General features: G+C 37.8%; 1 protein-coding gene across 4 annotated transcripts in view; it reads right to left on the reverse strand.

Annotated features, from left to right (window-relative positions):
- Positions 1-23,158, reverse strand: part of GBE1 (1,4-alpha-glucan branching enzyme 1) — a 163,229-nt gene that overhangs the window by 23,618 nt on the left and 116,453 nt on the right. For all 4 annotated transcript variants that reach the window (XM_054191322.1, XM_054191315.1, XM_054191336.1 and 1 more), the window contains 2 exons: positions 4,161-4,345; positions 2,912-3,042 (listed from right to left, as the gene is read on the reverse strand). In XM_054191322.1, the coding sequence (XP_054047297.1) occupies positions 2,912-3,042; positions 4,161-4,345 (316 nt within the window). The remainder of the gene's footprint in view (positions 1-2,911; positions 3,043-4,160; positions 4,346-23,158) is intronic.

Consider the following 23,158-nt stretch of genomic DNA (forward strand, 5'->3'; position numbering starts at 1 on the left):
TCACCAGGGCAGAGTAGAGGGGGAGGATGACCTCCCTCAACCTACTGACCACGCTCTCTTTATTGCGCCCCAGGATACCATTGGCCTTCTTGGCCACAAGGGCACATTGCTGGTTCATGGTCAACTTTCTGTCCACCAGCACTCCCAGCTCCCTCTCTGCAGAGCTGCTCTCCAGCAGGTCAACCCTTAACCTGTACCGGTGTATGGGGTTATTCCTTCCTAGGTGCAGGACCCTACCAGCTTACCCGTGTTGGACTTCATTAGGTTCCTCCCCACCCAACTCTCTAGCCTGTCCAGGTCTCACTGAATGGCAACGCAGCCTTTGCTTGTTGAAAAGGTGATTTTTGGGAATATTCTGTATTTGAGATTCCCAAGTGAGAACACTAAATTAAGAGAACTACTTCCTCTCAGAGTTGTAAACAATACAATGCCATAAGATGGGACAGACGCTTTTTTAACCATATGAACAAGGCTCTCGGAGGTGAAGGTGCACTGTGTTTCACAGAGAAGAGCAGCAGCAGCACTTAGAGCCATCTGCTCCTGCCAGAGGCAGTGGAGAATGTCTCACACTGAGGACAGAGAACCACAAAATCCACTGTCTGCTTGGGGCAGGAGGGGTTAGTCAGACAAAGCACCTTAATGAAAGCAAATACGCTGTTTGTAACTGGCAGTTCCATTAGCAATAAAAACTTTAGCTTAGTGAATGAAAAGCTAATATGGATCTTTATGCTTCAACAATTTAAATTTAAACTATATATGATGTAAATAGAATTATAATGCACACACTTAAAAGATAAGGATGTGTACAGGCACTAATATATGAAACAATATGACATAAACTGCAAATATGAAACACCATCTGTATGCCTTGTTTATATCAAATTTGTTCCGAACACAGTTGATCTGTTGTTAAGTTTCGGTATGATTTTCAGTGAACCAAAATAAATAAAAGATGTAAAAACTCCCCTCATCATCTACTAAGTGAATAGCAAACATCTTCTAAAAAGTTTCTGCTTACATTTAAAAAAAAATAAATTAAAAATCAATTAGCAATGACTGTGTTTCTGCCCAATATGCAGTAGAAAGATACTTCAATGCCCAGAGTGAACCAGCAACAGATAACTTACTGAAACCCAACAGGGCCTTAATTTGTAAAGTAAATCCAGTGAAAAGAAGATTTTTGCATTTTTTTCCAGAAGAGCTACTATAGAGCAGCCTCAGCTGAAACAGGAGCAACACGCTCAGGATTCTACACAAACAGTAAATGCCTAATTTATAAGGTTAAAGGAGATACTAGTCCTGTAAAATAGAGACATGAAATATTTTTTTAAATGACTGAAAAATTTAGAGCACTGATAAAACCCAAAAGACTGTTTATATAAAATATTTTGTCAAAAGAGTGGTCATAAAAATATTTCTATAAAGAAAGCCCAAATAGTGTCACAAGTGCCTGAGCACAGCTTAGTCCCATCTTAGCTATAAGTGCCGACGAGTAGAATTTTTTTAGCAATGTCTGCAGGGCATTTCCACACCCAGAAAAACAATTATTTAATTCATTTAGCACAAAACAGAAAATGAAATTAGGAAGACAGCCTCATATATAATTGCAATTAAATACAAGCCTGAAGACACGTTATGGAAAAGAGAAGAAAAAAGTGATACTGAAGTTAAGAGTGAGATTTTTTTGGAAATATTTCTTAAACATTTCTGATAATTGAACCTCTAGCATCCTTGAAAAAGAAAGGCAGAAAGTTAACAACAACACGTGGTTTGGATTTAACTGTATCTGTATAAGTATCAGAGCAAAAAAGTCATGCTAATTCTGTAATGCATTATAGTCCTTAACATTGAAATTACATCTTTTTCCATTTGTAGTACTCGAGGCATTTCATACAAGAGAGATGAAGTGCTGTAGCATCAACTTAAATGGGCAGATAGATACCTGAAGCCTGCCACAGTCAAGTATTGGTACATCTCAACACCACATTAAGATTTTACTGCTCCAATTTACTACTCCGTTCTACCTTTTCCAGGAGTTCCAGTAGCAGCACAGAGGTAGCAGAAGAAAGCACTGAAGAAGGTGGGTTTGACCTGATGTTTCTAACCCAGAATCCTGCTAAGGCCTGAGACCCTGCAGGTCAGATCAGCGGTGCTCAGTGGGTATAAGGTGCAACGCTGAACTAAAGCAACTAAAAATATAGCAGTAGTTTACTGAAGTTGGTGATAAATAAAAAAAGAGTAGGCCAAAAAGTTTGGAACTGCAGTGGTTCATTACTGACACAGGAAGATTCACTAGACTCTGGTTTGTCTAAGCACTTGACACAAACTGAATTTGGGCAAACTAAATTCCTCCAGCAAGTTAGCATTAATTTTTTTAATCTCCCTTAATGCTAAGAATTTGGACACAAACACAAACCCAGTCAATTACTCAAGAGTAATCATTTACCACTTCTTGGCTGAGCTAAGAGCGCATCCCCGGTCCACCCAATTATAAAACAGAAATTGTACCACATTCCTGATGAAGGTTTAAGCTAATGCATTTTCCTGTGTGACTGCCTGCCCAGCCTCACCTTGCTGTTGTCACTTCTGTAGCTTATTTAACAAGTAGGAGTTACTTTGTTTCATGCCTCAACATAATTCCAGAAAACAAGGCTTCACAAGGAAACTAACATACAATCTTTAAATTGCTATTTCTGCTTTCATGTTCTACAAAATGGTTTCTTATGAAGAAGGCAAATTTGTAAATTATTTTTTTGCTGTACGCTAAGAATTAAAGCAAGATTATACTGATGACAAGTAAGTGGTTTCTTACCTTTTAACTACAGTTTGCATTCATATTAGGAAACAAATAAAATTAGCTTTCAACTTCTAAAGCTTTTCTATATAAGCAAAACAGTAAAGAAAAGGATATTTTCCTGGAGTTTCAATACCCACTCTGTAGTCCACGTAACTTTGATACGGATGGAAGTTGAAAATAAAAACGAGACCTGCTCTCTCAAATGCTATGACCTTATTGGATTCATGCTTTTCACTCACATAGGCCTAGGAAAGAAAAAAAATAAAAATCCAATACCATAAAATATTTCATTTCTAACTGAATTAATCAAAAAAAAGAAAAAATCCACTGCTTCTATACCTCATTCCAAGTAAAAGAGTCAAAGATTCAAACAACATAGATGAGGGCATTAACATGCAAATTGTTTACCTATGTAAGGTCATATAAAATTTTTTGATTACTAAACCATGGCTTACTTTTTATAAGGCAATGTAAAATTAAAGAGGTAGAAGCACGATAGGTATAGAGCACTTGAAAAATTCTTGCTCAAAGATTGGTAACATGGTCTTTTTAATCACACTTTCCTTTAGCAAAAAATTCATTCCTTCTGTCAAATCAAATCTTCAGTCTATTTGTCATGGGGATCTGCCTCACATCTACCGTTAGTAATTTAGAAAATGAAGGACTCAATATGTGTTTTTTTTTTAATTTGGTGTTTGTTGTTTTTTTTTCTAACTCTGTGTAAGAAATAGCTTTGATTTTTGACATTAAACTGCTACACATACCACCTTTGTTCTATTTGCTAAAGCCATTAATAAATAACTAGACATCCATCTAAAAAAATTCTTTAAAGTGAATTATGACTAGCATGGAATAATTAAGCACTGAGAAATTATAGTAATTGAGTTGCTTTGATAAAAAGTACCGTGCGATATTTGGGTAAGAAAGGCAAATACAAACGTGACAGGTTGAAGACTTGGAGACTATAACTTACACTATACTGAAAGTGTTTTCTCCGTAACAGTGTAATTATTTATATAGAAGTAAATCGTCAGAACAATTTACACGTTCTCAAAGCAATCCTTGGATTGGATTACAGACAATTTTATAGTCTGCTTTATCCAATCTGCAGTTACTAAATAAAAATAGCAAAAATAATAGGAAAAGGGCTTGCTATGAAGCTACAAGGAGACTGTTTCAGATTTCTATTATCTGTAGAAGACATTTCAGTGACATGTTTTGACAACTTGAAATATATGGTGGGGCATTACGCAGCGCATAACAAAGTGCTGTTTAAAATTTCTGCATGCAAATTTGGCATTGTTATTCTGAACACGTAACCAACTGGTGACTAAGAACTTATCATTTAGTATATAAAGCTTACCTGGGGAGATGCAAGCCAGCCAAATCTTTCCTCCAGTTTATTCATATCTCTATCAAATGCATTTAGGAATCTATAGCGAAGGAGATGATCCTCAGTAAGATTAAACTGTCTTCTGGCATAGTGGTAGCTCTCATTATTCCCTTTTCTGGGGAAGTCAAGCCATTCCGGATGTCCAAATTCGTTACCTGTATTTAAAAATATTAAGGATCTGTGAAATCACATGCTAAAAATACACGAAAACCACAAAAGTAAAATACATCAAAGTAGATTTCCTTTCTACAAGTCTTAAATTCCAAAGAATAATTCTCCATTTATAAATCGGCCATTTTATTATTAAATTGTTTCTCAGAACTTTCATGGTGGTTAACAGGTTTGTTTGGCCAATAAAACTATCAGAGCGAAATATCCACGGACTCCAGGGGAAGTACAAACTGGTGAATGAATTACAACCTCTATGCTATCATGCCACCCATGAATAACAATTTCTCATTCCCATCCCTTAAGGGCAACAGAAATTCAGTCAACTGAGATAAAAATTTTAGAGTCACTATAGCCATCACTTTAACAGTAGAAATCAATTGTTTTAGAGCACTTAACAAATCAGCACTACCATTCAGGTGACCAGAGAGATAAAAATCTCCCATTTTGTCAGTCAAACTTCAAACAATCACAGCACCAGTTGGATGCACTTCGACCACTTTTTTTGACTTTTTATCCTGACTAAAAATACTGTTGTCATCATTTCCAGTGGTAGAAAAATAACTATTAAAATAAGACAACTGGAATCTTTGTTCCTTACTTCCTAGAAAAATTCAAAAAAGACATCCTAGTTCAAGTAGCAGGCTCAATTATAGACAGTAAAGCACAATGACTAATGATAATGCATTCAGTATTTGATACTGAAAACAAGTGACTGCAGGGGGGCATCAATACATCAACCTTGCAAGGGGAGTTCCCTCGCCAAACATAACACTCAGTGTCACAAGCAAGAGATACACGGTTCAGGCTGGGATGAAGCACGTTTGTGCGCTGGGTTCCTCTGCGTGCCCACCCATTCAGGTCCCTTTGCGTGTGTGTGAACGCCATTGTATTTCAATCTGGTTTTCTATAGCAGTAATGCTTCACAAGTTTGCCAGTCTCATCATGATTATCTAGCCCACACAACTACTGAATAGACTTCACTTTAAGGCAAGGAATAGGTTTATTCAGACTTAGATCACACTCCATTAAAAAAGAAGGGGAAAAGTTGTAATTTAATCAAGAAAAAGCTTAGTTTCTCTTACGTAGAATCTCTGAAGCAAATATCAGCTGTCAAAGCTAAAGATTCACAGCAACACCTCATTTGGGACTCAGTATTTTGAATGGCTTTCATGTATCCAAAGTTTTCCTGGTTTTATGTACTTTCATTATTACAGGTTGAGGCAAATCCAAATGGATTTAATGGTTCTAACTCATGCTATAACCCACCGCCTAGCAGACCCTCACTCATTTTGGACTATTCATTTTACAAAGGATTAAAATGCATTAGAGTAACTTGAAAGTTAAACACACATTTCAAAGCCTATGATAGTTGATTCATCACAAACATTTCAGAGATTACACATAATATCCAACTCACCATAAAACAGAGAGAACAAGTGATGTACCTGGAAGTATGTATGGGATGATACATATGATCAAATTTAAGAGGGCTTCCATTAAAAAAAAAGATCCTAACATTTTGACAAGCAGTTACTCGAGTTTTGTCAATAAAGTGGAGTTTTGTGGGCAGACGAAGGGCAGGGATGCTGAGAGAAGGCAAGTGTTGTTTCCTGGATGGATACCCTGCATGTGCAGCCACCATCTGCTGTCTCACACGGTCAGCACAGCCTGGAAGGCCTGGAGGATACGGTCAGCAGTGACAGCTATGAATTCAGATTTTTCGAAGTGATTTTTGTGTATTTCCATGCTTCAGGGGAACAAAGAAATGAACAGAGGACAAAAGAGAAAGGCTGCATATACATTTAGGAAAATCCTTCACAGTGGTATTCGTTTTGTAAACGAACTGACAAGTTGTAAATTAATTTTCCCGTTCAAAAGCTAAACCGCTGAATTTCACATTCAGCTCAAAACCAGAGACAAATATAAAAGAATCAGAATCACAGCAGGACTTTGAAAATGACCTTGGAATAATGCTGGACTGAGCTCTTAAACTGTGCTAACAATACAGTACAGAAAATAGGGGAGGATATTGCTACAAAACAGACACTGTATCTAACCAAATTCAATATTCTCTTATGAGCTGGGCAAGGTATCAGCTTCTTTTATGATCTGCGTGCTATTGAAAAGCTAGACTACATGAGATAGCTCAGTTAAAGACAGCAAAAACCATCATAAAGTCAGAGATGATGTGTATCTTGAAAAGATAGCCAAGGAAATCTTACCTATTTGTTCAAGAAAAACATAAAAATGAGGGAAATAAGCAATAGAAAGTAGCAAATAAATTAGACTGAACTAGCCCATCATTTCAATAGAGCATTTCAGTGCAAGCAGAGCACGTCTCCTTCATGTTTATACCATATACCCATTTCCTCATCTCCACTCATTTTGCCTATTTCCCCACCACAGTAACTAGTGTTTTTTGAACCCCGCATTTTATTGTTTTTTGTTTGTTTGGTTCTGTTTTTTTCAAGAACAACAGAAGTGGCAGCAAAATACAAAAGCAATGTTCATTTCCTAACCATTACTAATGGCCATTAAGGAAAAAAAATAAAAAAAATTAACAAAGTGCAACAACTTGACAGAAAACTAAATTACTTGCTGATGTCAGAAAAGGATATTGAGGGTCTAAACGCTGACTGCTTGCATTTTACAGCTCTGTTTCCATAGGCACCTTCTGGACAATGCACTCATGAGTCTTTTGTACACATTACTTAATTTTAAAAAGGTCTCTTGATTTCTCTTTATAGAAAGAAAACCAAATTAATTACGACACAACAAATTCAAGTAGGCTTATTTTGTTATAAGATGTGATATAGGGAAAAGGAACTAACATTTAGGATACAAACAGGCCTTCCAATAAATTCCTGAGAGTGCTTCTGCACTTGAGACGCATTACAGAATCACAGAATGGTTCGGGTTAGAAGGGACTTTAAAGATCATCTAGTTCCACGCCCCCTGCCTACGCATCCTTTAACAAAAAATACATCTCTCTATTACTTTTTTCTTTTTAATGGCTATTTTTTCCTAGTTTGACTTTGTAAGGAGTGAGGGTCGGGTCTAGGAAAGGGAAGGTATGGGTAACTGACCAACACTTACTTCTAGAGATAACTAATGGTACCTGTGAAGCATGTGCTGCCCCCCTCCCCATGTTCCATTTCTCATTTCTGACAAGAATCATCAACATTCACTTCTTGATATCTGTGAAAGCCTATAGGCATAGAAGTACTATTGAGATTTCTTTTCCTGTAATTAATTTGCTGTTTGATGTAAAGGTCCAAACTACAGATTGACAAGAAACCAGCTGGTACAAATGATGCAAATCAAGACAATGGAACTAATGTGGGGGAAGCAGAGAACAAAACTGAAATTAACTGAAATTTTGATTAGAGACACAAAACAAAGACAAATCATTGACGTGCGATGCATACTAATTTTATCTAGGAATTAATTCAAGTTTGCTATTTCCTACATATTCTGCATATTGGACAACTTTACTATGTACAAGATTTCAAGATCACAATTTCAACAACTAAATTAACTTTCTAGTACTATAATGAAAATTTACATCACACTTGTTTATTAGGCTAGAAATCCATTTATACCACAAAGTAGTTATGCTGATGATGATTACTTTGAAGCTGCGCCCCACAGGTCATTAAAATTTTCCTGATCTCCCTTCTTTAGACATCTTTACTACCAATTCTCTCTCAAAGAATCAGGCTAAGCAGAACTGAAGGCATATTTAAAAGATGCAGCAGGCAGTGTCAAGAGATGCCTGTTATTTTGATTTGTTTGTATTTTGAATTAAGTATGACATTAAGTACTTTAAAAGCAGTTAAAGTAAGTAGTTTATTTGATAAATAAAAGGTAAGAAGTTTAATTAGGCTGAACAAGTTTTTAAACAATATAAAACAGACAGGACGTTGGGACAGAATGTCAACAGTTCCACCCTAATGTATTTGTATTTTTCCACCCTAATGTATTTTTATTTGTCTCAAAGTAAGTACAGTTATTCCAATTTACACAAACCAAATAATCAACTCATCCAGGAGTTGTAACCGATCTGAATTTACTACCTTTGTGAACAATGATGACAATGCAACAGTCTGCAGATTATAAACAGAAACAATGTAAATCACATCTAGATAGCCTAAGATATTTATAATTATTTGTCCTCGTCCAGGGCAGGGGGGTTGGAACTAGATGATCTTTAAGGTCCCTTCTAACCCGAACCATTCTGTGATTTCAAAACCAAACATTTCAAACAATCCTTATTTTCCCTAATTGTGAAGCTCTTGGGTATTAAGCAATTCTGATACTTTGTATTTACTTATGTTTGCACCAAATGTTCTTCAGCCCCTTAAGTAATTAAAGTAACATTCATACTACCAAACCCAAGTAAGAAACTCTATACTGCCTTCAAATTACAAGACAGGGAGTTTCATTACAAGCATTCATTTAATCTTGTCATCCATGCAACAACATAATGAAGTGACATTCCAAATGGACTCCTGTTGAAACACTTGGTTTACATGACTTGGAAACCTTCAAATCTTTTTCATCCCTCTAGCACTGGTATTCAATGACATATTGGCCTTCAGAAGAGTAACAAAAATCAATTCAGGCAAAAAATTACATTGTAATTCCTGTATAAAACAGGCTAGAGGAAATATCACATGTGAGGAAGGGGTAAGAAGAGAGGTATTGGTAAAATCAGTTCCATGAGAAAAGCATTTTTCTGGTGTGATACAGTCATGAAAAAACAAAAGTATGCCCCTAGTGTATCAAAGACATAGGAAAGCACTGAGTCCTTAAAATGGTTATCCTAGGTCACACCAGGGATACAGTACTCTAGCCACAGTAACTGAATAGAAGAACCAGGCCAGCTACAGAATGAAATTTTGAGGAATTCCCTGGGATCTCTGACTTGCTGCTCGAAGAAGAAATCTTTCAGTCTATCTAGAAACATAGTTTCTTATTTCTTATATTTCTTCTTCTATATTTCTTATTCTTCCACCAGAATAACACTGATTTACAGTGACACAGCACTAAATGAAGCCTTCTGTTATAATGACTTTTTCTGCTTTTAGAGCCTCTCTTCTTTAGTACTTTAGTACTTCTCAACCTCAACTGTTATCACAGCAAACTGGAAGTACGGCTTTAACACCATTCAGGTATGACATTCCAGTCCTATTTCTTAACATAGCAGTAAACCCAATTGAATCAGAATTAAATGCAAAGGCAGGGTCTATAAGAATGAAGAACCACCCACTGTAGGAGAAGATCAGGTTCGGGACCATCTGAGGAACCAGAAGATGCATAAGTCCATGGGACCGGATGAAATCTACCCACGGGTCCTGAGGGAGCTGGCAGATGAAGTTGCCAAGCCGCTTTCCATTATATTTGAAAAGTCGTGGCAGTCTGGTGAAGTTCCTGCTGGTGGGAAAAGGGGAAACATAACCCTCATTTTCAAAAAGGGAAAAAAGGATGACCCAGGGAACTACAGATGGGTCAGTCTCACCTCTGTGCCTGGCAAGATCACGGGGCAGATCCTCCTGGAAACCCTGCTAAGGCACATGGAAAATAAGGAGGTGATTGGTGACAATCAACATGGCTTCACCAAAGGCAAATCATGCCTGACAAATCTGGTGGCCTTCTATGATGTTGCCACAGCACTGGTAGACAAGGGGAAAGCAACTGAGTCATCTACCTGGACTTATGCAAAGTATTTGATACTGTCCCACATGACATCCTGGTCTCTAAATTGGAAAGGCATGGATTTGATGGACGGACCACTCAGTGGATAAGGAATTGGCTAGATGGCCGCACTCAAAGGGTTGCGGTCAATGGCTCGATGTCCACACAGAAAATGGTGACGAGTGGTGTTCCTCGGGGACCAGCACTGGGACCAGTGCTGTTTAACGTCTTTGTCAGTGACATGGACAGTGGGATTGAGTACACCCTCAGCAAGTTTGCCAACGACACCAAGCTGTATGGCACGGTCAACATGCCGGAGGGAATGGAAGCCATCCAGAGGGACCTTGACAGGCTTGAAAGCTCGGCCTGTGTGAACCTCATGAAGTTCAATCAGGCCAAGTGCAAGGCCCTGCACCTGGGTCATGGCAATCCCAGGCACAAATACAGGTTGGCTTGAGAGTAGCCCTAAGGAGAAGGACTTGGGGATGCTAGTAGACGAGAAGCTCAACATGAGCAGAATGCGCACTTGCAGCCCAGAAAGCCAACCGGATCCTGGGCTGCATCAAAAGAAGTGTAACCAGCAGGTTGAGGGAGGTGATTCTGCCCCTCTACTCTGCTCTGGTGAGACCCCACCTGGAGTACTGCATCCAGCTCTAGAGCCCTCACCACAAGAAGGACATGGACCTGTTGGAACGGATCCAGCAGAGGGCCACGAAGATGATCAAAGGGCTGGAGCACCTATGCTATGAGGACAGGCTGAGAGAGTGGGGATTGTTCAGCCTGGAGAAGAGAAGGCTCCAGGCAGACCTTGTAGCAGCCTTCCAGTACCTAAAGGGGGCCTACAGGATGGATGTGGAGGGACTCTTTCTCAGGGAGTGTTACGATAGGACATGGGGTAACGGCTCTCAAACTGAAAGAGGGGAGATTTAGATTGGATATCAGGAAGAAACTCTTTACAGTAAGGGTGGTGAGACACTGGAACAGGTTGCCCAGCGAAGTTGTGGATGCCCCATCCCTGGAAGTGTTCAAGGCCAGGCTGGATGAGGATTTGAGCAGCCTGGTCTAGTGGGAGGTGTCCCTGCTGAGGGCAGGGGTGCTGGAACTAGATGATCTTTAAGGTCCCTTCCAACCTGAACCATTCTGTGATTCTGTAAATGTCTATTTAGTTGCCTTACAGTGGTCAAAAGCAGGTGCCTAGAAAAAGACCGAAGAATACAAGAAGCATGAATGATGATTCCTCTTAACACACTCCACCAGCCTCCATTCATTTTCAGGACATGACAATGATTATTTTTCTTTTTTCCTCCTCCTCTTACCAACTATACTTTATGCATAAAGCTAACATGGAAGCCCGTACTACATTTTTACACAGTCAGCATAGGTAGGCAGCACTTTCAAATGTCCTACCCGTCATTTGAATAGACAAGCTTTTACATAGTGAACGTTCTCCTACTGAGGCTTTAAGCCTCCCCATCTGCCCTGAAAAATCTTGAAGAAAATGATAATGGTGGACCTCCCCAACATCATAAGTGTCAAACTGCAATATGAACTGCAATTTCTTCCAAATTCTGTGGTTAATTGTCAAAGCTCTGAAGAAAATTAAAAAAAAATCACATTAAAAAAACCCTCAAGATAACCAGAAATAAGTTTTCAGAATGTTATCCTTAGATATATGAACCACAGCTTTCTCCATAAGACTGTTTCATAAAAAAAAAAAAAAAAAAAGAGATGTTTGTGCTGGGGAATATCAGCTCTGGCAAAGCCTTAATTGGGACAATATACTCTGTCTCTTCTTTTGAGACTTTTGTATTAAAAAAACAAAACTGGATCACAGGGAAACCGCTTCTGGATTCAAAGAGTTTGGGACCACAGCTGGGGTGCAGGCGACCTGCCTGTTATAATCCTGGAAATTCTACAAGTGACGCTCCTCCCTTCTTTCTTGTAGACTTATCTGTCTACATGTGGTTTGAATAAAACTCAAAACATTTAAAGAATGCTGAAAACTGGTTTCTATTCTTACTTCCTGAGAAATGAAAACTTAGATTTTTCAAATTGGAAAGAAAAAAGTACAGCATAAAAAAAATTTACAAACCCATGAAAGTGGTGTGTATATAAACACATTGTTGATGACGTGTATCAAAGCTTTTGGCAATGGAAAATTGTATAACATTACTTAGCAGGATAACATCAACTTTAGAAGTTACATTCATCATACTAAGTATTTTATTACTTTTTGTAGGTTTTTTTCAAAGGGCATTTACTGGTTACTGACCTTTTCTCCTCCAAAAGAGATGCCTCTGTAGTACACACACAACTTGCAATAAATGCCTTCTTGTCAAAGCAAACAGATCAGCTTTATTATTCCCTCAGTCATTAAGGCAAACAGACTCAGGTTAATACAAATAAATCATCCAGGAAGGCAAATATTCTGATATCAGACACATTGTTTGAATTCAAGAGGCTTCATAATTTACTATTTCTTTTTTATAGAAGCTGACAAATGCTTACCAAGTCTGTGCTCTAGCAAGATACTCTACTAACTGTCAAGAAGGCCAGTAGTCTTATTTTCCTATTTTAATATACTGGCCATTTCACACCACATCGTGCTATTGCTTGGTACACAATTATTCAAGCCTAGATAAGTACAGTTAGTTTGTACTGTTAATTTTTGAAGGGATGTTGCACATGTAGTCTCCAGTCTAACCTGCTGCACTGAAGCAGGATCAAGTCATACAGGGAAATTGACCCTGCCTCAATGCAGCTGGTTGTGCTGAAGTTACAGTTAAGTCCTAAGTAAGAGCTTACACCATAATTCTTGCTTTGTATTCTTCCTTTTTTTATTTTTTTTTTTCCTGCAAGTACCTTAAAAAAAAAAAAGAATGAGAACTATAAATGCATTGGGGTCTTTGGCAGATGCTTATAATAGGAATGTTAAGTCACTTTAAAATTTAAAGCTTTTTAAAAAATGTGAAATAAATTTTGATAACATTTAAGCACAGTTCTGTCCTCTCTTCAAAAATGTTTAAAATAAAGTATAGTTTTCTGGGTTGTGGGTTGTAGTCTACTAATAAGTGACTTGCTCTTCTCCCATTCCCTTTTCCAACAAGGTTGGCCTGTCTTCACTCATTTCCTACTGGTGTTAAAAAGTTGGAGTTATCGTACTGTAAGATTTTATAATGTTCACAAAACTGTTCCAAGTTCTCAGAGATCATTTTCCAATTGTTTCAACCATACTAAACAGCATTATTTACTCCTCATATTTACCTCATTTTTTACCTCCTTTTGTCAGGTCAATTACGGAAAAACCACCCACCAAGTAATAAGAAAACAAGGAATTCTACTCAGAAGCACCAAGTCTGTATACCTGTATTGGGAAGGGCTGGTTGGCTGAGGACCTTGCTTACACAGAGGAGTAGCCAGGCACCATCACAGTGGACAGACCATGGCATTGCTTAGCATGACGTGCCTTACTTTTCAACAGAAGCAGAGCACATGACGGTTATGCCAGCATGTTTGTATTTAGTAGAATCATATTCACACAGAAAAAAAAATTATCTGGAGTTTTTGTATTCAATGAAATGTTAGTGGCACCACTGATAATAGTATTCAGTTCCTAGGGGCAGATTAGTTTTTTCCCCTGAATGCTTTAGTGAGCAGAGCCCCAGTCTCTACAGTTCATACTAATTGACCATGAGAAGTCAAGCAGACTACAAGGCACCCCCAAGAGGATGCTTATTTTACTAGCCTTAGAAACTTTCAGTCCTGAAAACTTACATTTCAGCACCCCTCCCCCAGTGTAGAAGAATATATTTCAGACTTAAAATTTACTCCAGTATTAAAAAAAAAAGAGTAACAATGTAAATTATATGTGTTGCTGCCCCACTGAAACAGTTTCCATTTCAGGGTTTCCTATTAGCTGCATCTTGGTAAAAACAAGAGACTGACTTGGATACTGTGACATTTCCACTATGCTCTACTTGTACGTGCACAGTATGTATTTAGTGAACCACTTCTAAGAGCTCACTAAAATATTTAGGAACGGAAATATTCCACAAGACATTGCACAGGTTGAAAAAAATAAAAGAAAAAACAAGAACAAAAGCCAGCAAGAACACACAAAACCATGATAAGAAGCTTTCCTGAACAAAAGATATGGTCAAAGAAGTTCTAACTAAATCTTTCTGCATGGTGTACTGCTGGGTACTGCCTGGTACCACAACTGACAAGTTAATGGGCTTAAAAAGTGAATCAAGGACCAGAGTGGAACAGGAAGAGGTCACACAAAGATGACAAAGCTTTTGCCATAATCTATTAAATACACAGTAGTTTTCTTACTGGTGTCAGTAAGTCCATAATTTCATTCTTTAATTTTGAAGGAGTATATAAAGGATTATGTTAGTGAAAGAGAAATAAAACGTAAACCACAGAACGAGACCACTTGAATAGTATTTGATACATAGGAAAGTTAAAGCTTTTCATATGATGTAAATCAACAATGAAAGTTCAAGTTGTTCAGTAGTGTTCTGTTCTTGCTACAGGAACAGATCTAGTCAAAATTAAATAAGTATGCATTTGTTATCAGCACAAAGTAAGAAAGTTTGAAATGAACGTTTGGACTGATTAAAAAAGCAGTTCATTAGTAAAAAAAAAACAACCAAAAAAACCAAAAACCAGAAAGGAATATACAAGAGTCTTGTTCCACAGAACTGGCAACCTACCATTTTATCATGGTGGTGACAGGGCAAAAAAAAAAAAAAAAAGACATTTTTGTGAAAGGAGCACGATGAAGACTGTAAATAAGAAAAAAGAAAAAAGTAGAGGGTACAGACTAGAGTAAAAGTCAATAGAAAAAACAGAAGGTGGACTGTAAGAAGACATGCAGGTTATGGAGAAGTCATTTGAAGGAGAAGAGATACCAGGATGGAGAACTGGGTGATAGTGAAAGACAAAGCACTGCATCAGAAAGACAATGTTTACATTAAATGGTCTTATCTGGGGTTTGGGAAAGACAGGGAAGTACCAAAGCATGCTTGCATAAGGGATGTCAGGTCCAAAAAGATACTTAGTAATTTTCATCGTAAATTAGGGTTTGTTTTTTTTTTTTGCATATGCACAGACAACTACCTTATCCCTACCAGCCTCATTGCAGATGGCCTAATCATGCAATCCCCAGAAAGGTAAAAAACCCACAGAGAATGCCAGCTCTCTTGTCTTCAGACACTACTCAAATGCACAGAGTCCATTTGCAACTACCTATCATTTATTCTGGGAAATAAGCTCCTTTCTTTTATATACATCATTACATGCACTACAACTATTTATATCTACAAAACACATACTTCATACACAGAATTGATGCAACAAGGAAACAAAAAGGCAGATAAGGCACTGAGCAGGAACTCGTTCCACTGCCCCCAAGTCAGGCTTATCATTCGTTGTTATGTCAAAGAAGAAATGAGTAATACAAAGTCTTACTTTCTTGAAACAGTATAAATCAGCTATCAGAGAGTATTTCTGGTTGCAGCTCTGAACCTCTTCTTACCTAATGTCCTCAAGGAAGAAGTACATTCCCAAGATTCCTCCTAGAATCACGTATCACTGCTTTGAGCCTACGTTAAAGATTCCTTTTGCCAGCCACCTCCTGCTCTCCACCTGAGGCTGACTCAACCCCACCATGCGAAGGAACGTATTCATAAACTTCCTAAACCCATTTGTTTTAAAACCATTTTCTCAAGACCTTCACAACTTCACACATTTTTCATTTGTCATTGTTTTTGGTGGACCTGGGCACTTGCTAAGGTATTTTCAAAACCAGAATTATGTGGTTATTGTAAAAAAAAAAAACCCAAACTAAAATAAAACAAACCACCAAACACTAAGTAGAGCAGCCGAAGCAAGTAGTACCTGGGCACTGTGGCACAGTTCTTAAAGAGTCCAGAGACTTACCTCTGATGTGCTCAGTCTCAAGGCTGCAGCTGCCAGTGTTAGACTCCTCTGATGTAAAAAAACAATCAAAAGTATTTCTAAGTTCGCACAATGAATATTTTTCCATGTAATTAAGGGAATGGAGTTATTTGCATTCTGAATGTTATTGATTTGTGAATTTTGAAGGTACAAGCAGTATTCTGTTTGCAGGACTTGGGACTGTTTGAAAGCAACCTGTTACTGCAATGTCTCACCACTGTGAGCTTATGTATACACAAATAAACATACAAACATAATATATAAAAATTATTATATAAATTTTTATAAAAATCTAATCAAATGGTCTATTTATTTCTAAACACAACTCTGCACAACAGCTGAAATTTTAGGTGTAACTAATATCTAACTCGAGTCATACTTCAGATATGCAAGGAAATTTGCTTAAGAGTTAGAACAAACAGAAAAATGGTAAAATCAAGCAGAAAAACAGCTACAGAGCTAGGTGTACTGTATGTGAGCTAGTCCTATTCTGGAACTTTTCTAGCGTGTAGCATTCCTTCTAGAGAAGACTCGACTGCAACAGTGACCACGTTATCCACATATTTTTCAGCAGTGTGCTCACCAGCATTTTGGATGTGCTACCTGCCTACTCGCTCCTTAACCTTAGTGAAAATACATATGCAACAGTAGTTCATAAGCTTCACTTATAAAGTTATCCTGGAGGTAGAGAAGCCTCTTTGTGAGCATGGTCCTTAGCAGGTCTTTCAGACATGCATCATGACATGTCCTAGCACTGCACTTTGAGGTACGGAACAAATGAGAAAGCTGTGCAGAGCTCCTGAAGAAAGAGCAAGAGAGACAACTGATGCATTTGCAATAGAGGCCAGCACATCGCACCACAACATGCTGACTGGCACATGAACTTTCTGCACTTGAATAGCCCAGGTTTTACAGTCCAGCTTAGTTCTGATGAATATTTAACTGATTTGCTGTGAGTAAATGCAACACCTATATAATTAGGTCTGGACATAGTGTAGTCTCTGAGATAAGCTGTAAAGCTCAAAGGCCTTCTCTGAGTCCTTGGACAAAAAAAAAAAAAAACCAAAAACAAAAACCCCAAAAAACCCCAAAACACGCAGAAACCAGCATGGAAAATAAAAGTCAATATCCTAATCTCAAAATAAAAGTTTATAGAAATAAAAGGAGTACAAAATTGAATATAAGCTTATAACACTGTCATGCAGAAAATCTTAACGTTAGCAGAGAATTTCACCACACTGAAGTGTGAAAAAACAGCAAAATGACTCCAAAATAAGCCCTATATCACATATGATAAGAAACTTTTTACATTAAAATCCTTTCAGGTTCCTAACTCAGCAATTAAGCATTATGGCAACATGCATCAAAGAAGTTTTTGAACATAATCACATCTTCAAACTACATAATGTTTAGAAAATATAGATCAGTAAGATACAAACATATTTTCAAAGTGTTCATTGAAGTGTTTTAATTATGGAGTTTGACAACACCACTCCAACATAATGCACATAGTGCTTGGCTAGTAAATCCAAACCTATTGTTAAGAAAGGCAAACATTATGACCCAGAATCGCATATTAGCAATGTTTCAGAATACAGAAAGCTTTCCAAAATGAGAAGAGTTGAAAGCATTTTAAAGTCAGGTTTCTTTTACAAAGTTTTCTCAAAATAATTTGTTTCAAGAAATAGACTTGCCTTAGTAAGCTGATAAAAAAAGCATAGCCCTGGCAAAATCCAGCATTCCTACTGTTCAGCACAGTTTATTTTCTTTCTACATCTACTTCAATTCCACTACTTAGTAGACATTTAATTTTTTATTGTACTTCTACCTCACAAAGGAATGTACGAGGCTGATGTTAAGTAATCATGCACTGAGCATATAAGGCTAAATCAGGTTTGTTTGTTGTTGGTTCAGCTTCCCCCCCCCCCCCCCCCCCCCAGAGCACAGATGACAATAAATGCCATTTATTGACACTGAAAAAGGTTGACCAACTATTCCCTTTGCTTCAGGGTTACTGCTGTGGGATGAATGAAATACTAGCCATCTGTAAAATTCAAGCATGCTGAGGAAAGTACAAATAAAAAACCCACACTTTTGAGAGGCATATGCTTTGCTATTAGTTTAAAATAATCCTGAGACAGGATGTATCAGTTAACCAATCTGCTTTCCTATGCAGTTATTAAAGTAAATGTGATACATGATATAAGAAGATTCATGAAAAGAATTTTATGTGCAGACAAAGGATTCCAAGTGTGGGTAACAAGTAAAACCAAACGCCTCATACTGTCACTTTCAAATGCTTATACTAAACCATTTCCAGACAGCATGAACTGTAAGAAGTAAAAAGGCCCAAAATACATCCCAGATGTGTATGCTTGAGTTTACCAGCTGACAGCTTGTTTCTGTGACTGAAGTTATTTAACCCAAGAGCAGAGTTTGAAGAAAGGAGAAAGCAAAGGGTGAATCAGACCCAGCAGAAACTGGAAAACCGTATTTATAAGAGAGCCAACATTCTGCATCAGGGGCGGTAGAGGCCCTTGCTGAGTTTAGGGCTGTCCAAGATTGGACTACCCTGCCGGTCACAGGGACTGAAAGCCAAAAATCCAGTTGAAGCTCTGAGCTGGCAGCCACTGTCTCCTACTGCTTTAAGATATTGCTTATCATCAGCTGCCCCATGCTGCCTTGTAGGAAGATAAGTAACTCCACAACAAGTCCAGCCTGGCCCACTTGGATTGCCTGCAGCGATCGGCAGGAACTGCTGCGAGTCCTCCAGACATAGCTGTTGATCCACAAAACTGCAGCATGCTACTGAGAAGAGTGATGTGGCTCTCATGTGTAGCCCATAGTCGCACCTCAAGCGCCAAACAGCAGTGTAACTCCGTGTAAGAGATTATTTTGTCTAGTTACTAACACAATTGTCGGTTCAATGTTTTCTAGCTCTATTTGAAGACAAAGCAAAACCACCAACCCCAAACCAGAACACGCCGCAGTATTATGCATTACTTTTTTGGCACTTCCACTCAAACCAACACAGTGTTACAGTATGATTTGCTGGGGTTTTCAATGGAATTTTTATCCAATAACTCAAGTTAAAACATGGTGATGTTTGAAAAAACATCTAACAGTACTTCAGGTAGGGATTCTCATTAACCAGACAACAGATTTAAGTGGCTAAAAAAGAATGACACTAACCGAAGTCAAAATGAACTGATACTTAAGCTAGGAAAATACAAGCCTGCCAAAACTCCTGTTGAAAGCATGAGTATTTTGAGCAGCCTGAGGAGGAAGGGGGAAGCCTTCAGAGTTTCAAATTCTCATTTGCAATATGCCAAATTAAACAGTACATTTACATTGATTCATTTTCCTTCTGCTTACTAGTAAGTAAATAGATGAAAACACTACTATAAACAGTTTAAATTCTATCAAGCAAAAATAATTTCCTGATTTTTCATCTTACAAAAATTTGACTTTTCATCTTCATTTGGAAAGAAAACAAGCTTTGAAATATACTGATATTCCAAAGAATGAAACTGCTGCTTTGCAGAGTAAGTTTCAAAAGCAGCATCCTCAGTGGTTCATAAATATTTATGTTGGTATAAACATAATCAGTGTGTATGTCAGAAGAATATCCCGCATCAATTTACCTGCTTTGGGCATTCATTGTTTCAGAGTCTTTTTCCCCCCCCTTTCAGCTTGGTTCATTGTTATCTTTAGGGTTTTGTTTTGTGGGGGATTTTTTTGGTTGTTTGTTGGTGTGTTGTGGTTTTTTTTTTTTTTTTTTTAAGATGCTCTTACATAAGAAGTGAAAGAAGGTGACTGGTTTATTTAAGACTCTAACCAGACACTTGAAAGCAATTTTTCTAAGTGATGTTTATTAGTTTTAGCATATTTTCAAAGTGCTAGCATAGTAATTGTATGGTGACAGCATAATCTGTTGCAAGATCTCTGCTTGTTACAGTCAATCATAACCAGGATGCCTGAGGCAAGATTATTGATATTGTGGGCTTTTTTTGGTTGGTGTTTTTTGCATGGCTTTTTAAAATTTTTCTTCTTCTTATACGGAAATGGATATTGAAGCTTCCAAGTTTGTTTTTGCAGGAAGAACAGTTAGAGTTGAGTAGTCAGGGTCTCTGGTACTTTGCCATGCTACAAGAGGGGCAGGTTTTAAGAGGAGTCACGTCTGTCTAATTATTCACCGAATTACTTATGACTCTCAGTCAGTATATTGAACTGACAAATAAGTCGACTGTTCAGTCATGGAACAGAAAAGGTATGATGCGAATTGAAATGCCTTACCTGCATGTAAATGAAGTCTACTAACAAAGGTGCACAAAAGGTATATATTAATAAGCAAAACCCTCCGATGATGTGATTCTGACCTGTTCAAGGCAGTAATTACCCTGGTGTTCTCTCCCCCTCTCACTCTAATAGGGACCAAGTCTCACACAGTTTTCAAAGAGTTATTCTGAACTTTTTACGAGATATAATGCGTCTGTCAGATGGAGGGTGACTGCACCTGCATGATGTTAAAAATCAGAACTCATTTAAAATCATTGAGATGCGCTGCTTACACAAAAATACTTAGCCTTGGAACGCTCACTACATCAGCTCTTAAAATTTAGCATAGATTTGCAATTGCTTCACATGGATGTTATGCATACAAATGTTTTAGATGGATGGAACTTACAAATTTTGATTTTTAAGCATCTTAAACCTGATCCCCAAACCATCTTTATTCACATCTCAGAGTATAAAGAACAAAAAAGGAAAAGTTAAAATATAGTAGCAACATAATACTTGCATATCATTAAAATGCTTTTATGACTGTCTACGCCACTGGAATAGCATAAAGAAATGCTGGAATTAAGAACCAGTCTCTGAATAGCATTACCTTCTAATACTAATCTACAATTAATTACGTCAGACAGCAAGAAATTCTGATGCCATGCTTTTAGACTATGAAATAAAAACCCCAAACTGAATGGTTTTGCACAGGGCAGACTTAGCAACTTTATCAAGCCTGTCCCTGTTTGAATAACTGAGGATGCTGCTGCCAGCGTGGGTGTGCACGTGGAGATTACAACTAATGCAAAGGCTAGGGCAGACCATCACAAGTATCCTGGTGAACGGTGGGCTGGATTTACAAGTGTAATTTAAAGACAGTCTCGACTCACCTGTACATTAAACCAGTGTCAACGCAACTGAGACATGAGTGGAAGGAAAAAAAACCACACACGACAACACACAGGAAAAGAGAAAATAGAGGAAAGAAGAAAAACGATTTAGCAGGTTTAGATAAAGCCCATTGGGCAATTGCCCAGCAGGCAATAGCTTTGGAAGTTGAAGCAAAACATCATTCCTCAGATAAAAAGAAGACTTAGAGAATTGGTACTGGTGGCACCTTTGCTACAAGTAGCGAGTGATTTATAAAATAGCCTCTAAAATCTGTAAAATTAGAGAACAATTATCCAGTGAGACCTTCATCATACTTTTTGTTTGCATGTGGGAAGACAGGAAAAAAAAATAATCTTGCAATATTTTGAAAGAACAGGGTTAAACCAAGATGTTTGTTGAAATTTAAAACATAATAGGGAAACAAAGTAGACTAACTGAATGTTACCATGTTCTCTGAAAAATCAGTTGTAGTACAAAAAGCCCTTTTTACATGTGTAGTTAATCTTTCATATTCATGTCCCCTTGTACTTCTGAATAGGGCTTAAGGCCTTAAAGGAACAGCTTTAAGAGACATCAGAAGATCCACAAGATGTAGTGGCCTAGGGGACATTATTCCACTCCCCTTCCTTCAGATAATCAATCTCACTACAGGCAGAAAGAATAGAGAAAAGATTTTGGCCATTTGCCCCCCCAGTAATATGTCTTTTGATAAAGAGCTTTTAAGAGGTACTCAGACTGACATCAGGAAGAGCTTCTGCCAATTTTGTATTTCACCTACCAATTTTCGGGTTTTAGTATAGAAAATTGTTCAAATAACTACGAATTCCATGACCCACTAACACACTCCAACATTTTCTGATGATTGACATATTACATATGGAACACCAGACACGTTCCAGCCCATATATTAAGAATACTAGTATAAGGTATATGCACATGAGCATATGTGCATTTGAGCATTTGTGAACCCACCCACAGTGTGGGTTCACAAACAGAAGCAGAGGATACCTGCTTAATTTCCAACTACTGGTGACAGTTCTTGTTTGGTTTGTTTGGTTTTTTTTTTTTAATTATTATTATTTAGAAAAGCCTTAGAAGAGCTAAAAAAAAGGTCTAAGAACTTCCTATAAATAACTTGTTGAATTCACCACATCACCTCATGCCACCAGCTTTTATGAAGGGAGACATTATTCAGTATGTTATTCCTCACCCAGAGCCAACAGAAAAGGGGAAGCCATGTATTTTGGTATCTCTAGTTGCATTTATATTGACAGGAAAAGGATCTCATAGTATACAGTTAGGTTAGGCACTAAGACACCAAGAGTGAGCAAAGTGACTGGCATGCACATGATAGAACAGAAAAGTATGTTTTCTTACAACTCCAGTTTACTTCCTGAATTTGAGAAGAGATCAAATAGAATTTTGCAATATAAATAGAAATCTAACCAAGTCCCCCTGGGGGGCTTTGCTGGGAACAAATCAAGTGCTCTTTCGTAGTGGCCTGGTGGTGCAGGTGGGAGAAAAGCCGCATTTTGGACAGTGTGTCCTTGTGGCAACTGGGGAAGGGATGGTTCTGAACAAGTGTCTTCATAGATCAGAATGCTAACTTTTAACTTTTGTCTAGAGTCATTCCTATAGGAAAGCAAGGTATCATGAAGCAAGACCGGCTATCTAAACACTCATGTTTGTGGTTTGTTTGGTTTTGTGTTTTTCTAACAACATCGTTCAAAGGAAGTTAGGAAACAAGTACATATTTGTAAATGAATGGTGTAGCACTGTGAACCTATGAGATCCAGTTTCCAAGAAACAGACATTTGCCATCAGCTATCCCCTCTCTTCATTCTGTTATGTTTGCCTCTGTATTTGCAAGTTACAGCTACCCCTTCCAGTTTTGAAATTCAACAATTTCCTATATGCACAGACGCAAATATAACAGTATTCATCTTATACTTGAAACACAT

Source organism: Rissa tridactyla, chromosome 1 (assembly GCF_028500815.1).
Source record: "Rissa tridactyla isolate bRisTri1 chromosome 1, bRisTri1.patW.cur.20221130, whole genome shotgun sequence".
Lineage (NCBI taxonomy): Eukaryota > Metazoa > Chordata > Aves > Charadriiformes > Laridae > Rissa > Rissa tridactyla.